At 44.0% G+C, this 16,612-nt stretch overlaps 1 protein-coding gene across 1 annotated transcript in view; it reads left to right on the top strand.

Annotated features, from left to right (window-relative positions):
* The first annotated feature begins 768 nt into the window (after positions 1 to 768).
* The window catches only part of LOC138742841 (organic cation/carnitine transporter 2-like), a 48,665-nt gene continuing 32,821 nt past the window's right edge, over positions 769 to 16,612 (top strand). The window contains exons 1-3 of the mRNA XM_069897764.1: positions 769 to 1,191; positions 14,148 to 14,251; positions 15,507 to 15,661. Coding sequence (XP_069753865.1) covers positions 769 to 1,191; positions 14,148 to 14,251; positions 15,507 to 15,661 — 682 coding nt within the window. The remainder of the gene's footprint in view (positions 1,192 to 14,147; positions 14,252 to 15,506; positions 15,662 to 16,612) is intronic.

Genomic DNA, 16,612 nt, shown 5'->3' on the forward strand with positions numbered 1-16,612 from the left:
TGCTTGGAGAAGTACTTTTCAGAATTGGAGAGCAGTGAGATTGCTGTCTCATCTCAATCATATATCATGTGAAATAAAGTCTGTGAAATGATACTCCATGTCTCCAAATCTGTTAATTTCGATGCCTCAGGAACTGCTAAAATGAGGTCACTGTAAATTGGAGAATTATCCTCTTGATATATTCCACCTCCACAGTTTCTAAACAGACGGCAATATTATCAGCATCTAATTTGGTTAGCCTCCTCCAATACACTGATTGCTCTCTTTCCCTCCCACCTCTGCCTCCCTTCCTCCAGCTTCCCACCCCTTCCTTCTCCTATCAGAGAGCTACTTCACCCTCTGCCAGCTCCTCCTATCACTTATTCTCTACCCTCCCACTTGTTGGGTATAAACCTGCTCTCTGCTGGACATCATGACGCCCACATCATGTTATCACACTTCCATATATAATATAACCCTATGCGTCCACGTAACCACGTTAGTCTAATAGAAGTAAAGGATGAGAAAACATCTTCTCTCCAAGTTTTAAACAGTGGCGATTCGAACCAACGCGTGAAACACCACTTGCTACCTATCACCTATCCACCTGTGGTCCGGAGCCTCTGACACCCTTGGCTTGCTCTGGACGTGTCAAATTTCTCCAGCATCAGGGGGAACAACTGCAAAAAGTGTTGCTGGAAGGTGGGGCGAATGCAAAACGTTACGAAGTGAGAGAAAAAAAAATCAAATTCTAGCCAATCCGGTTCTGTAACTTCTGAAGCGCCCGGGATGGAAGTCGCTGCCGTCGATGCAGATGTACCTGAGGTGCGGGATTACGAGGAAATTACCGCTTTCCTGGGAGACTGGGGGCCGTTCCAGAAACTTATCTTCCTCCTTTTGAGTGTCAGCATCTTTCCCAACGGTTTCACTGGACTGTCCATAGTTTTCGTCGGGGATGTGCCAGATCATCGCTGCTCAATCCCCGCGAATCTCAACCTCAGCGAAGCCTGGATGAACAGGACGATCCCGCTGGTGCCAGGAGACGATCCCCACTACAGCAAGTGCAGCCGCTACCGCCTGGACGTGATCGTGAACCTTTCGGAGACTTTCCCCGACCCAGATTTGGTCAACATGTCTGGGGTCGAACAGGAGCCGTGTCTGGATGGGTGGGAGTACAGTCGGGAGCAATACATCTCCACCATCGTCAGCGAGGTTGGTGAATGCAGCGACCCTGCGTTGGTATCGGCCGCAGGTGGTTGGTTCTCTTAGTTCTCAGAAATCTGTCCTTCTCTGTTTGAAATGAACACAACGACTGGACTTTCTCAGCCATCCAGGTTGGAGAATAGCAAAGGTTCAGCGCTCTTTGGAAGAATATTTTCCTCATCTTAGTCTGAAACGGCCGACCTTAGTTTTTTTTAAATCGTGCTCCCACCCCATCCCCACCCCCACCCCCACCCCAAAAGAAAACTTTTTTGGCTTTTGTACCTTACCTGTCAAGCACTTTAAGAAATATTTTTATGTTCCCTCAAAATCACCTCTCATTCTTCCAACCTCGACACTTTCTGTTTGCAGTCTCTCACGTTCAGTCCCTGAACGAACTCAACCAATGTACACTGCACTCCCTCTGTAGCAAGTCCAAGCATGGAACTGAAAACTGAACGCTATTTTCTGGACTTTTGTCTCACTTAAGGACCCATATAGCAAATAAATCCACTCATTATAAAGGGTAACAAACCATTTGTCCCCTTTTCAGCGTTTGTTGCATTTTCATTTTGGTCTTCAGTGCCTTGAGTAGTTACACGCGGACGTTTCATTGAACATTATTGCCATCCAATCGCTCACCATTTAACAAACACTCCATTCTTCAGTCATGTGCACCAAAATTTTCAAATTTCGTTCAGCCTTGTTCTTGTTTGCGCATTCTACTCTATATCCCCTTAAAACGCTCTCCTCTGCATTTATATTCCCACGTGGCAAATTTGGATATATAACACTTTGCCTTCCAAATTACTGTTAAAGATTATGAAAAGCTAAAGCTCAGTTGTTTTAGTATCAAGTAGCCTAGATAACTACGAACAATTTGCTTATTAACATGCTATGTTTTTTCTTGTTATTAGTTTTCAATTCATTGAGTAATTATTGCCATTCCATGTGCTGTAACTTTGTTGGCCAACCTTTTGCATGAGCATTTATCTGTGAAAAAATATCCACTCTTTCCCTTTTCTGCTGGTGACATCCTCAAAGAACTTCTGCAGATTAGTCTAACATGCTAGACAAACTTAAAATTTGAAGATGATGGAATCTAGAGCAGACAAAGAATTGCTAAAGGAACTCAACATATCAGACAGTATCCATGGATAGAAATAGTTAATCAATGTGTTGAGTTGGGAAACTTCATCAAGACTAAGATAAAAAGGTGAAATTGGGAAAGGGACCAGAGTAGATAGGCTATGAATCAGATGTGAGAGGTGGAAATACAGTTAGAGGGAGAAGCCATTACAGAGTGGGAGTGGTGGGGGTGGAAGAAAATGTACAGAGAAAAGTACATGCAGGAGAAGGTAAAGAAGATATGGAAACAGTAGCATCAGATGAAGATGAGGGTTACATAAAATTATAAAAAATAATGTTTATGTTACTAGGTTTAAGGTAGTCCAGAAGGAATAGGGGTGTTGTTCCTCAAATTTATAATTTGGATCAACCTGACAATGGATAAGGACAGAGACAGACTTGTGTACAGGAATGATTGTGAATTAAAGTAATAAATGAAGGGAACTCAGGTTTAGACTGAGCATTGATGTTCAGAAAAGTAAATTGGATGACCAAACTCCAAATACTGTGTCTTCAGAACTAAAGTTTGTGTATGTACCTGGACAGAGGTTAGACCAGGGAATTGTGTGCCTTTAAACAATTACTTTGCTACCTTTCATGATTGGGTAGCTATTTGGACAAGATGTACCCAGAAATTATGAGGAAAATTTGTGACACCTTTGTTTCAGCTGTGTTTGTCTACATAATGTGTGAAACGTACACATTATACCAAGACTTTTATGTGAAATGCAAAATTTGAAGCTGCTGGAATCTTGATCAGACAAAGAATTGCTGGAGGAAATCAGCATATCAGACAGTATCTATGGACAGATATAGTCAGTCAACATTTTGAGTTGGGACACTTTATGAAGACTAAAATAAAAAGGTGGCATTCCTTAAATAAAAGGAGAAAGAAGCAGGGGAAAGGCACCAGAGGGACTAGGAAATAATTTAGCATGTGTGAGAGATAGAGATACTGGTTGAGGGAGAAAGCACGAGGAGCAGAGTGGTGGGAACAAGAAAATTTAAAGAGAAAAAAAAATTTAAAGAGAAAAAAGGACATGTAGGAGTAGGTAAAGAAGAGATGGAGAAATAGAATCAGATGGATATGGGGTTATCCAAAACTGGAAAAATCAATGTTCATGCCATTAGGTTTAAGGATGTCCAGGAGGAATTATGATTCCTCAAGTTAAGTTTAGCCTCACCTTGACAAGAACAGGCATGTCATTGCAGAAATTATTGTGAGATTTAAAATGTTCAGCAAAGGGAACTCAAGTTTAGACCCACCAACACAGCATCGGTGTTCAGCTAAGTATGAGCATTTATCTGTGGAAAAAATATCCACTCTCATGGCCTAAATCCAAATATTGAGTCATCAGAACTAAGGTTTTTATTTATACCTGGACAGAGGTTTGATCAGGGAATTGTGTGCCTTTAAGTAATTAAAATGCTTGTTCTGATGGTTGGGTCAGTTGTTGGGACTGGATGTGCCGAGGAATTATGGAAATTTGTGACACCTTTGTTTAAGCTATGGTTGTGTGAATTTGTCTACATTAGGCTTGAGACAACTTCCGAATTTAGGAGATCTTTGTATGGTCAGTGGTGCTGAGAATGATTTTGGCCTATCTCAGTCTTTTCTAGCTATTTTAATGCTTCTTCTTTTCAGCATTTGTATGATACAACTGAATGGCTCGCTTGATATTTTCAGAGGCAGTAAAAAGTCATCCACAAGCCTGGAATCACTTGTAGACCAGAGAAGGATGGTGGACTTTCTGCACTAAAGAATTTTAACTGGGTGAATCTTTGTAATACTCAAATGACTCTTTTTAAACTATTCCCTATTTTACCAGTAATTGAATTTGCACGAATTTGAATGTTGATCTAGGTCGTTGTGCTTCTCATGTGGTAACTTAATCACTGTGTCCATTCTTCTTCTTCTTTGGCTTGGCTTCGCGGACGAAGATTTATGGAGGGGGTAAATTACCATTTGAGAATATGGATGTTCTTGCAGCCAATTTTTCAATAAGCTGTTTAATTGTCTATCACCATTCATGGTTGTAAGTGGCAGTTCTAGAGACCTTTAATTTGTGTATTACTTAATGCTATCTATTTCTTGCTGTTGCCATTGTTTTTTTAAAGTGTGCATACGGTAGCTTCACAAGTGGGAACCTTATTTTTTGATATTTGGTGCTGCTCTTCATATGGACTTCTGCACTCGAGTTCAAATTTATTGTCATATCTTATCTGGTACAGTGAGAAGTTTTCTATCTTGAATATTCCAGTCAACTCTAACATGCATACAACTGTAAAAAGTGTAAGAATGAGATGATAATTAGAATAGAGTGTTAAAATCTCCTTTTATTCAGCCATTTCAATGCAGGAATATTGTGAATTTATCGCACCATGCCTTCTGGTCCAAAAGGTATGAACACAGAATAGGGGGGCGGGGGGGGGGGGGTCATTACAGTCCTGCTTTAAGCTGGCAGCAGAAGTAGTCAGAGCTTCGAATTGATGACTGTGTAAAAAGAGCGATCTGGCAGCCCAAAACCAGTTCAGGAAAGAATACGTAAATATACAGTATGTTACAAGATGCTGACGCCGACATTCTGACTCTTTTGCTCCCAATATGCCAGCTTGCTGTGTAAAATGACACACTGGCCCAGCATTATGCAAAGCCAGTTTAATGACAGGTCTTCTTTACAGCAGTATTGCAGGATCTCTGGGTAAAAAACCCTACAGTGAAATTATCAATTCATATGAAGCAAAGCAGCATAACATTACTGATTTGAGGTTCATTCAGGTGCCTGATGGCTACAGGGAAGACATGGTCTTAAAACCTGTTGGTACATGATTTTGTATACTTGAATCTTCTTCCTGACTAAAATAAGGAGAAGAGACTGTGTTCTGGGTGAGACCAGTCCTCCAGTATGCTAATAGAAGGTGGGGGAGGGGGGGGGGAATGGGGTGGAGATCAACATGATGTTCTGAGTTGCATTTGTCTCTTTCCAGAGCTTCTTTCAAGCTTGGGTGGAGCGATACCAATCAATCCCGTGATGCAACCAACTTTCGATGTTGTACCGGTAGAAGGGACATTTGGGACATACCAAAATTTCTGACCTTTCACTGGAAGTAGAGGCTTTGGTGTGCTTTTTTGATCATCATGTTGATGTGGTTGTTCCACTCAAGTAACTGGAACTCAGTACTATTGATGTGAACAGGGGAGGGAGCTCTACACCCCCCCACCCCATCCCCATCTCACTGAAGTCCATAATCATTCATCTCTTTGTCTTAATGAGAAAAAGTCAGTCCTCATTGAGGTAGTTGCTTTTATTAAACGGTGTCATTCTTTGGTTTAGTTAAAATGGTTGAATGTAGGATATTTCAAGCCATGAGTTTACAGATGGAATTATGCAGCTTCTGATTTCCCACAGTAATTTAGGGATTCCTAGTACTGAACCTTTTGGAGTTGGTCTCATTTGGCATCACTCGGATGAAACACAAGATGTTAGAGAGTGTCCGAAGAGTGAGGATGAGCCTCCTCAAAGACTATGAGGTGGCCGCTCCTAGCAATGCTGCAGTTGTCAGATGCAACAGGTGTAGTCCTACCCTCTGAAACAGGAAGACCATTAAGGACGAGAACAAATATGTTTGTCCCCCTTATTGGTTTACTCAGCACCTGCCATTTACTGAGTCTGACAGCTATGTTTTTCGGGAAATGGTTTTGCTCTATAATTATTCTTGGTGATTAAAAACTTAAATCTACACTGTTCCCTTGTTCCACTCAGCACCTATCTGAAATGTTGTTCTACTAATTTTGTGCTTATTATAGAATTGTAGTTGGTTTTGTATATTATTGGAGATTTTTTTTATATACAGTACCTGTTTGGCTTGTAGCATGTGAGAATTTTGGTGCAACTTTGCATTGTTTGATAATAAACTCATTATCTCTAACATTGGAAGAGTACAGATGCACCATAAGAGGGAGGATGAAGGTGGTAATGAAGAGGTTTCCTTGTCTGTTTTTACCTTGACATTGAGATATCATATGGTCATGAGATGTGATGACGTCTTCCATTGTAAATGGTATCTTGCCAACACATCACAGGATGTACTTAAGATTACATTAATGGAATTGGATTGCTTCTCCATAACAAGTTAGTTTTGCAAACAAGACTGTCAGGTAATGTTTACTATTCTGTGTGATTGATCTCCCAATTTAAAAACCAGTCCCTTGATTGTCACAATTATTTCACAGGGTGAATTTTAACTGTGAAATCAAGAGAGTTCATTCTTTAAAAAAAATATAAAATAACAGATTTAATCCAACTTAAAAAATTTCTAACCTATTTTAGAATGCAGTCAAGCTTACAATGGGGCAGCATGGATAGTGTCGAATTGCTATTAAACTGCTAACAAAATTTTCCCCATGTCTATGTGGGTTTATTTAGTGTGATCCGATTCCTCCCACCATTTAAAATGTACAGAGATTATAGTTAATTTGGGTATTTAGATGGCACAGACTAGTGGGCTGGAAGTGCCTGTTACCATGCAATATGTCTAAAAACTAGCAATGCACCTGGAGGCATATACAGGTCAGTTTGGATAAAGGGAGAAAATTCATCCTTTGAAGGCAAGTCAGGATCTGGTGGATTTTTAGTACTGAAGAAGCTTGATAAATTTTACTGAGTTAAGCTGTTTTTTAAATTAAATGTAGAATATTTAATTAATTCAATTTAATTCCCACAACTACTTTGACGATACCATATGAACTTCTGTTTCCAGATTCTTTGTCCAGCTTTATAACCAATTTATAATTTAACGATTTTATCACTATTTTCTCTTTCAACTTTGAAGAATCTTGTGTTCTTGGATTATCACGTCAGTGGCCAACTGATATCTTCTGTACATTCCACAGCAAGGTAAAAAACAGATATGAATGCTTTCAATGCCATTACCACATAAACACAAGATAATCGTATGGTGTGGTGCATTGTTGGTCAGAAGCAACACACAAAACCAAAAGACTGTATAACAGGCTTTATTCGACGTAAAACTCCACAGAGCAAGCAGTGAGAGTGTGCTGCTGTTTGCTGTGAGCTCTGAGAGTGTGACCTCGAAGAGCCGGTGCAGGCTTATATCCCGGAGGGTGATTGATACCTGACTGGGTGGGGCTTGGTCCATAAATGTCGGCTGATTGACAGCCGGCCGGGTGTTCTCTTGTCCCCATGCTGTTTTGCAGGTACAGAGGTTGCACCCTGCTGTAAGCCAGTGGTGTACCATCACATTCATCTACTTCTTTAAGATTGACCCGGAGGGGGGGGTTGAAATTGCAGTAAAAAAAAACCAAAAAAAAAGCCCCAACATATACAATATTTACAAATGCATTCCGCACTGTCGGAGTTTTTGCGACCGTCGCAGGACTGGCTCCTGGTCACTGGTCAGTGAGGGTGTGGGAGGGCTGGGGGCAGGGGCCAGAGTGGCTGGCGTGGTGCAGCATGGGGAGGCTGGGGTCGAGTTGTGTGCATCACATCGGATGTGCAGGAGGGGGCGGGATCATCCCCCACGCTTATAGCAAGTCCTTGGTGCCCCATAGCTGTTAGGAGTCAATGGTTTGTGTCAGGTCAGCAGGTTCCTGGGCTGGAGGATACTGTGTTGTAGTGGGTGCTCCTGCTGGTGTCAGGTCCCTGTTTGAGACGGTGTCCTCCCTGCTGCTGCTGAACCTAATGTAGGCATAGTTCTAGTTCGCGTGTAGGAGGAACAACTGCTCGACCAGGGGCTCAGCCTTATGCACAGGAGCACCGGTCCCAGGGACGCAAGCCATGTCAGGAGGGACATTCCCGTTGCTGATCTCCTGGGGAACGAAAACAGGTGTTCGTGAGGGGTCACGTTGGTAGCCATGCACAGAAGTGACCAAATGGCATGGAGCACTTCCGGAAGAGTGTCTTGCCAGTACTCTATGGACCACCCTTTTGACTTAAGAGCCAAAAGAAATGACTTCCTGATTACCCTGTTCTCGCATTCCACTTGCCCATTACCTTTCAGGTTGTAATTAGTCGTGCGACTAGTTGTGATGCCCCTTGCAGTCAGGTACTGGTGTAGTTCCTCACTCATGAAGCTTGACCCCCCCCCACCCCAGTCGCTGTGGATAAATGCAGGGTAGCCAAACATGGTGAAGATTGTGTCAGTACCCTGATGTCGGTGGCCGTGGAGGTGTCTGGGCAAGGAATAGCAAAGGGGAAGTGGGAGTACTCGTCTATGACCGTGAGGAAATAGACATTGTGATTCATCGAAGGGCTGAGTAACCTTCACGACGTGAGCCTGGGGTGGGTGGAGGAAATGAGGTTTGCATTCCGCACAGACCCGGCACGCCTTGGTTATGGTCCTGACATCCCTGACGGTGTACGGGAGGTTCCGGAACTTGATGAAATGGTATAAGCGGGTGATGCCTGGGTGGCAGAGGGACTCGTGCAGTGCCTGCAGCTAGTCATTGTGGAACGATGCACAGGTCCGGGAGAGGGCGTCGGGGGAGTCGTTAAACTTCCCAGGACGATACTGGATGTCGTAGCTGTATGTTGCCAGCTTGACTTTCCAGTGCAATATTTTATCATTCTTGATCTTGCCTCTGTGTGTGGTGTTGAACATGAACGCCACTGCCCGCTGGTCGATGATGAGGGTGAACCTCCTGCCAGCCAGGTAGTGGTGCCAGTGATGGACCTCTTCTGCCTCGGCCTCCTTTTTAATGGTGGAGTGCCCTAGCTTGGAGCCATGGAGGGTCCTGGAAAAGAAGGCAACTGGGCACCCCCCTTGGTTGAGGGTAGCGGCGAGGACTATATTGGAGGCATTGTTCTCCACCTGGAAGGGGGAGTCCTCGTCCACGGCATGCATCATGATGTCCTGCCTGATGCGTGTGAAGGCTGCTTTGCCTCAGATGGGAGGGGAAATGTGGTGGGCTGGGCCAGTGGGCAGAACTTGTCTGAGAAGCGGGAACCCACTGGGAATAATAAGATAACAACCCAAGGCACCTGCGGAGGGCTTCGAGCATGGTGCGAAGGAGCAGCTCCATTAACAGGTGCATCCGTTCTGGATCTGGATCGATGACACCATGTCCCATGATGTACCCCAGGATGGCGAGGCGGGTGGTGCTGAACATGCACTTCTTTTTGTTGTACGTTAGATTCAGCTCCTCAGCCGTCCGGCAAAATTTCTCCAGGTTGGCATCGTGGTCCTGCTGGTCGTGGTATTAGATGGTGACATTATCCAAGTATGGGAAAGTGGCCTTTAGTTTGTGCTGATCTACCATTCGATCCATCTCCCGTTGGAAGATGGAGACCCCATTCGTAACCCCAAATGGAACCCGGCGGAACTGTACAGGTGCCCGTCCACCTCAAAGGTGGTGTAGGGCTTGTCCCGCGGGTGAATGGGGAATTGGTGATAGGCTGACTTCAGGTCAATTGTGGAGAAGACCTGGTGATGGGCTATTTCATTGACCACGTCGGCTATCCTTGGTAGGGGTTAGGTGTTCAGCAGGGTGTATTGGTTGATGGTCTGGCTATAGTCCATGTCCATCCTCAGCTTACTTCCCTCTTTGACCACTAGGACTTGGGCTCTCCAAGGGCTGTTGCTAGGCTCTATGACACCTTCCACCAGAAGCCGCCCTGATGAACTCTCTGTCCACTGTGTAATAGCCCCTACTTGTGGCAGGTATCGGCTTGCAGTCTGGCATGAAGTGTGAGAAGGAGGCAGGAGGGGCAATGCGCAGGGTGGAGAGGCAACAGGTTGGCCAGGGCTGGTTGGAAAGCATGCTGTGGAGCATTAGCTGGGGTAGGATGCTTTGCAGGTGGCACTGGAAGTCTAAGACCAGGAGAACTGGGGTGCAGAGTTTGGGCATGACCAGGAGCCTGAACCCAATGTATGTCTCCCCCCCCACCACCACAGTCAGATTGGCCAAGCAGCGCCCGAGGGTATTGATAGTCCAGTCCTTGGCAGCAAAGGCGATAGAGAACGTGGTGGGGTGGATTTTTAGCTTTAGTGAGTGGATCAAGCTCAGGTGAATGAAACTCTCGGTGCTGCCACTGTTGATTAGGCACTTTGTTACCTGTCCATTGATTTTAATGTGCATCATGGAGTGCCCGAGGTCATGAGGATCATTCCTGCTCAGGGTAGTGGCTGCTAGGACTATCTCAGGGTCCGAGTCGTCGTTTCACAATGCTGGAGGTGAGGTAGTCGTCGGCAACCTCTGCAAGCATCATGAGAGGTAAGTGTCGACTGATGGTGCTCTCCATAGTCGTGGGGTGCAGTGTGCGGTGGTTGGCAGCATCCAGAGGCGTGGGGTGTGTCAGTAGGGTGGCCTTGTCTGCTTCCGTGTTGACCACGTCGTCATCACTGGAAGCCTGGGGGGAGCCTTAGCGATGGCGGCGTCCACGTTGGTCTGGCCCCAAGATGGCGGAACCACACAGGAGGGTGAGGCGTGGCCGGCCTTCTTTTTCGTCGTCACTCAGTGCGTCGGGGGAAGTGATGTCACTCTGCTGGTCGTCGGGGAGGGTGACATCATCACGGCTGGCGGAAGTGACATCACTCCATAGACCGGAGGTGACACTGTTGTAGTCTTCGGCAGGCAGCGCTGGCAAGGGCAAGGGCTGGGCCGGGTGCATGGTGCACATGCGGCAATCATTGCTGGCGAGGCCAGAATTTGGATCGCCGTGGCTGGGAAGGCCGGAAGTGGCTGTGTGGGCAATGGCGCCACCCGGCAATTGCACGTACTGGGGGCAGTGAGGGAATGGGGAAGATCGTAGAGGGCTGCTGTGCTGCCGGCTGGCTTTGAGAAGCATACCTTCAAGACGTGGCCTTTCTTGCCTCACCTCGAGCAGTACTGGGATTTGACCAGGCAGTTTTGATGCGATCAGTGATTGGACCTACACCGGGACCCGCAGCAGCGATGTTTTCTTCAACAGCTTAATCCATGGCCACAGCAGCCAATCGTGCTGACCACGAGGAGGCCTGAGGGAGCCTGGAATCAAAGGCTTTTGTGTGTAGGGCGGCTGCTTCCAGGGTTCGAACTACCTCCACTGTTTTGGCCAGTGTGTAGATATTTTCTTCCAGCAGCTTCTGACTGGTGGCCCTTGCGCATAGCCCTTCGATGTAGGTGAGCCTGATCAGTCTCTTGACCTCCATTTTGCTTACCCCGGGTTCTGCCAGACAAGGTCAGGCCAACTCACACAGGGCTCCCAGGTAGGACTCAGCCACCTCCCCGGGTTGTTGGGCTTGGATACTCATGAGGTACCTTGCAAAGACATTTGTGGGAGGTTTGTACATGGCCTCGAGGGTGCTCATCGCTTCCAAGTGTCCGGCGCAGTCTTTGAGAGCCGAGAAGGCTTGGGGACTCAGCTTGGACTGGAGTAGGATGAGTCTCTTCCAATCAGAGACCAGGATGTCGTTGGTGTGAGCCTCGATGATAGCTTCGACCGTGTGTCGTCAGATCTCGAAGTGTGTCTGTGCTTCCGGGTGGCGTGGGTTGATCTCGAGGCTCTCGGCGCTCAGGAGCTTTTCTATAGTAGCTCGTAAAATTTTATGTTGAATAAACTGTGGTGCCCTGTCGGTCAGAAGCAAACACACAAAACCAAAAGACAGTACAACAGGCTGTATTCGACATAAAACTCCACAGAGCCGGCTGTGAGAGTGTGCTGCTGTTTGCTGTGAGCTCTGAGTGTGACCTCGAAGGGCCGACACTGGCTTATATCCTGGAGGGTGATTGACCCCCGACCGGGTGGGGCTTGGTCCATAAATGTCGGCTGATTGACAGCCGGCCAGGTGTTGTCTTGTCCCCATGCTGTTTTGCAGGTACAAAGGTTGCCCCCTGCAGTAGGCCAGTGGTGTACCACCACATATGGTGAGACAGAGTATCCTCAAGAGCACATTTCATGGCATTGAGGATACTGTTATGACAAGACTTCAGCAATGAAAATTAAAGACAACATTTAACTTGAGAAAATAATGGATCCTTGATTTCCTCACCGACAGACCTCAATCAGTGAGATTTGGTAAGAACATCTCCTCCACAATCTCCTTCAGTATCAGAGCACCACAGGGCTGCGTTCTTTGCTCCCTGTTCTACACGCTTTGCACCTGTGACATCAACACCATCTACAAATTTACTGACGAAACCAAGGATCTGATTGTTGACTACAGGAAGGGAAAACCAAATGTGTACGATCCAGTGATTATTGGAGGATCAGATGTAGATAGGGAAAGTAAATTTAAGTTCTTGTGAGTCACAATCTTAGAAGATATTTCCTGGGGCCAACACACTCATGGCATTGTGAATAAAGCAAATCAGTGCCTCAGGAGTTTGTGGAGGTTTGGCATGGCATCAGGAACCCTGGAAAATTTCTACAGAAGTGTGGTGAAAAGTGTGCAGACCGGCTGCATCACAAACTGGTATGGGGACACCAATACCATGCAAATGGTAGTAGACACAGCCCAAAGGTCATCACAGGCAAACACCTTCCCACCATTGAGAATATCTATAGGGAACGCTGCTGAATATACCAGACAGAGTTGAAAATCCAAAAGCTGAAGTGAGGACGATCTGGATTAGCAGCATTGCCTGGCAAATTGAATCTGCACGGACCCATTATTTCATTGGGTGAGCTGATGTCATTCCTGTTGGACTAATTACCTTAAAAAGAATATTGATTTGTAAATGTTGCTAACCTTTGGTAGGCATTTGCTTGCCAATGAACAACTCCAATTGACCCTTGGGGAGCAGTGTGGTGAGAATGAAGACAATAAACAACTTCCACAATTCATATTATACACAATGAGATAACACAGGAAAGGTACTAGAATTGATAAAAAATTGGCTGAATGACAGAGGCAAAGAGTGAACCTTCGCCACTGCCTAGTGAAGACCACAGGGATCAGTTTTGGGTCTGCTTCTTTTCGTGTTTTACATTAATGATGTGTATGACAGAATTGATCGAATTGTTGCTAATTTTGCAGATGATGCAGGTGGAGAGGCAGGTAATGTTGGGGATGCAGAAAGTCTACATTGGGAGAATGGGTAAAGAAGCAGCAGATGGAGTACAGTTTAGGGAAATGTATGGCCATGCATGTTGATTGAAGGAATAAAGGAGTAGACTATTTTTAAAATCCAGAGAGTATTTGGATTTCTAAATAGATTTGAGAGTTCTAGTGCAGGATTCCATGAAGGTTAAGTTCCAGGTTAAGTCAATAGTAAGGTAGGCACATACAATGTTTGCATTCATTTTGAGAGGACAAGAATATAACAGCAAGGATATAATGCTGAGGATTTATAAGCCATTGGTCATACCACATTTGGAAAAATGTGAGCATATATGAGCCCAATAGTTAAAAAAGGCTGTTCCAGAAGGAGATTAACGAGAATGATCTCAGAGGTGAAATGGTTTACATATGAGGAGTGTTTGATGGCTCTGGGCCAATACACAGAAGAATTAGGTGGGATCTCATTGAATTAAAAGGTCTGGATAGAGTGGACATGGACATATCCTGGGAGAGACTAGGACTAGAGCACAGAGCCTCAGAATAAAAGGATGTTGATTAAGAACAGATTTCAGGAGGAATTTCTTCAGCCAGAAGGTGGTGAATCTGTGTTGCTACAGATCACTGTTTAGACCATCACTGGGAATATTAAAATCAGAGGTTGATAGGCTAATGATTTCAACGGTTATGAGGAGAAGGCAGAAGAATGGGATTGAGAGGGGAAAATAAATCAAATATTATAAAGGCCATGTAATTTGAGACAGTGAAGTGAAATGTCTTTGCTGTATCTTTATTCAGGATGTCATATTTGTTTTCTTCACTTATCTTTTTATTTTTTTCAGTGGGACTTGGTATGTAATGACGATTGGAAATCCCCATTTTCTGTGTTGATGTTCTTTGCAGGAGTGCTAGTTGGATCTTTATTTTCTGGACAGTTATCAGATAAGTAGGTCATTTCTTTTATGTAATTTTTGCTAAGATATATTTTTCTGGTCATTGTTGTTTGCCCTTTGTTGCAATTGCCACAGAGCAATTCAAAAATAATTCATTGAGTATCAGCTCTTTGGAATGATGCAAGGCCATGTATTTCACAACATAATTGCAATTGTTTTTAATCGACTGTACCACAGACTCTTGTGTATCCCTTCTTTTATTTCCTATTCATCCATTGCAAATCCAAAAATAGATCGATGTGCATTATCTCAACAAGCACATCTTCATATTCTACATTGACAATCTTTGAAGCCAGAGATATGGGAACTCTTAATCCATGATTACTCCACTGATTATCTTCGTTTAATTTAGTTCACAGTATGTGGATGTCACTGCCATTACCAAAATTTTATTGTCTCTTCATGGTCTGAGAAAGCTGTTGTGGATATACTGCAGTTAGGTTGACGGTGGTCAGAATCTGCAACCTTAAGAATCAAATATCTTCATGAATTTAGAGTTACATAATAGCCTGGCTATTATGGATAACATTATGGATAAAAAGGATGGCAGATTTCCTTCCCTGAAGTGAATGTGCAGAGAAGGAAAAATAAGTTCAACAAAGCTACTGACCAGTGGGGTAAATAAGAAGTAAATTTAAGTTCAAATTTATTATTATCTGACTGAACAGATACAAGTCAACACAACAGCACCTCTCCAGACCATGGTGCATTACACTAAAACACACAATACATAGAATATAAAGATCATATGTATAATCAAAATAAATATCTATAAATATTTGTGATGATGGTCACAAATACTGTTCATCAGTTTCACAGCCTGTTGGAAGAAGCTATTTCCTGGCCTGGTCGACATGATTTTTATGCTCCTGTGCCTTCTTCTTGATGGTAGTGGTTTGAAGATACTGTGCACTGCATGAAAAGGGTCTTCTATAATAAAGCCATATTTACACAGAGCCCCTAGTAAATGTTATATATAGAGGAAAGGGGGACCCCAGTGATATTCTCGGCTGTTTTCATTTTCCTCTGTATGGGCCTCTGGTTTGAAGCTTTGCATCGACCATACGATACAATTTTGTAGCCAGACAAGACTCTCTCAAGTGTGCTTTTGTGAGGGGTTATCCATAAATCTTTGTATGGAATATTTTTGTTAAGTATCTGAGAGAATAATTACAGGACTTTTATATAATTACAGCCTCAAGAGTTTGAGTATGCGTATTTGAATCTTCATTTCTGTTTGGTTTCTAGGTTTGGAAGAAAAATAGCTCTATTTGGATCGATGGCTGTACAGTTTGTCATCAGTAGTCTCCAAGTGTTCTCTCCAAACTGGGAAATATTCTGCCTTCTTAATTTTCTTATTGGTTTGGGAAGAACATCAAAGTACATAGCTGCCTTTGTTCTTGGTAGGTACCTAGAACATTCAATACCATACGACGTACTGGAGAACTTTCATTGTTGCAATACCATGGATGATTGTGTCACACTCAGTGATCCATTAAGTTCTGATCAAAGACCAGAGACTTGTAGAACCAACATAGATTTTTGAAAGCTTATTCATTTTCAAATTCATTTTGATGGAAAAAAATACCTTAAAGATCTGGAAACATTTCAGGCAAGGTGAAAACTTCAGTTAGTCCAGTGACCTGATAACTTCTGAATTGCAGAAACATCCAGTGCAGTGAAACAAAACACCTATAAACATACCCAAATTTGACATTCGTGAACCTAAAATCCTTCTTCACACTAGGGTAGATACTGTGTGATGGAAGCAGTTCAGTATAAGTGCTCAAACATATCTGGCTTTCATCATACCAGATACTGATCTGGAACAGGATAATTCAAGCACTTTACTCATAGCTCTCAAATATTTGGAGAAAGTAGTCATGCTCTGTCTGGTATAATAGCAGGAATCTCCCAGTGGCCAGCTATTTCAATTCCACATATTTGGCCTCAAACACTGCCAAAATGAACTTACTGGCAAATTAGAGGAACGACACCTTATATTCAGTCTGGGCACTCTCCAACCAGATGGCATTAAAATCAACTTTTCTATGTTAAACCCATTCCCCACATTTCTCTCTTTCCATATCCCTCTGTCTCCTTTTCTCCAACTCCACCACTCTATCCTGCCCTTCTCCATTCAGAGATCTACCCCTTCCCCCACCACATCTCAGCTGTTTTCTCTTCTACGCTCCAATCTATATCCAACTATAACCTGTTACCTGTTAAAATGTCTTCCTCTCCTGTCCCTACCTCCATCCTCTGCTCTGATCCCCTTCAACCCACAGTTTAATTCAGGTGCATGTCTGATTTTTGCTCATAATGAAAGGATCAGGCCTAAAATCTTAATTATT

The sequence above is a fragment of the Narcine bancroftii genome, chromosome 9 (assembly GCF_036971445.1).
Source record: "Narcine bancroftii isolate sNarBan1 chromosome 9, sNarBan1.hap1, whole genome shotgun sequence".
Lineage (NCBI taxonomy): Eukaryota > Metazoa > Chordata > Chondrichthyes > Torpediniformes > Narcinidae > Narcine > Narcine bancroftii.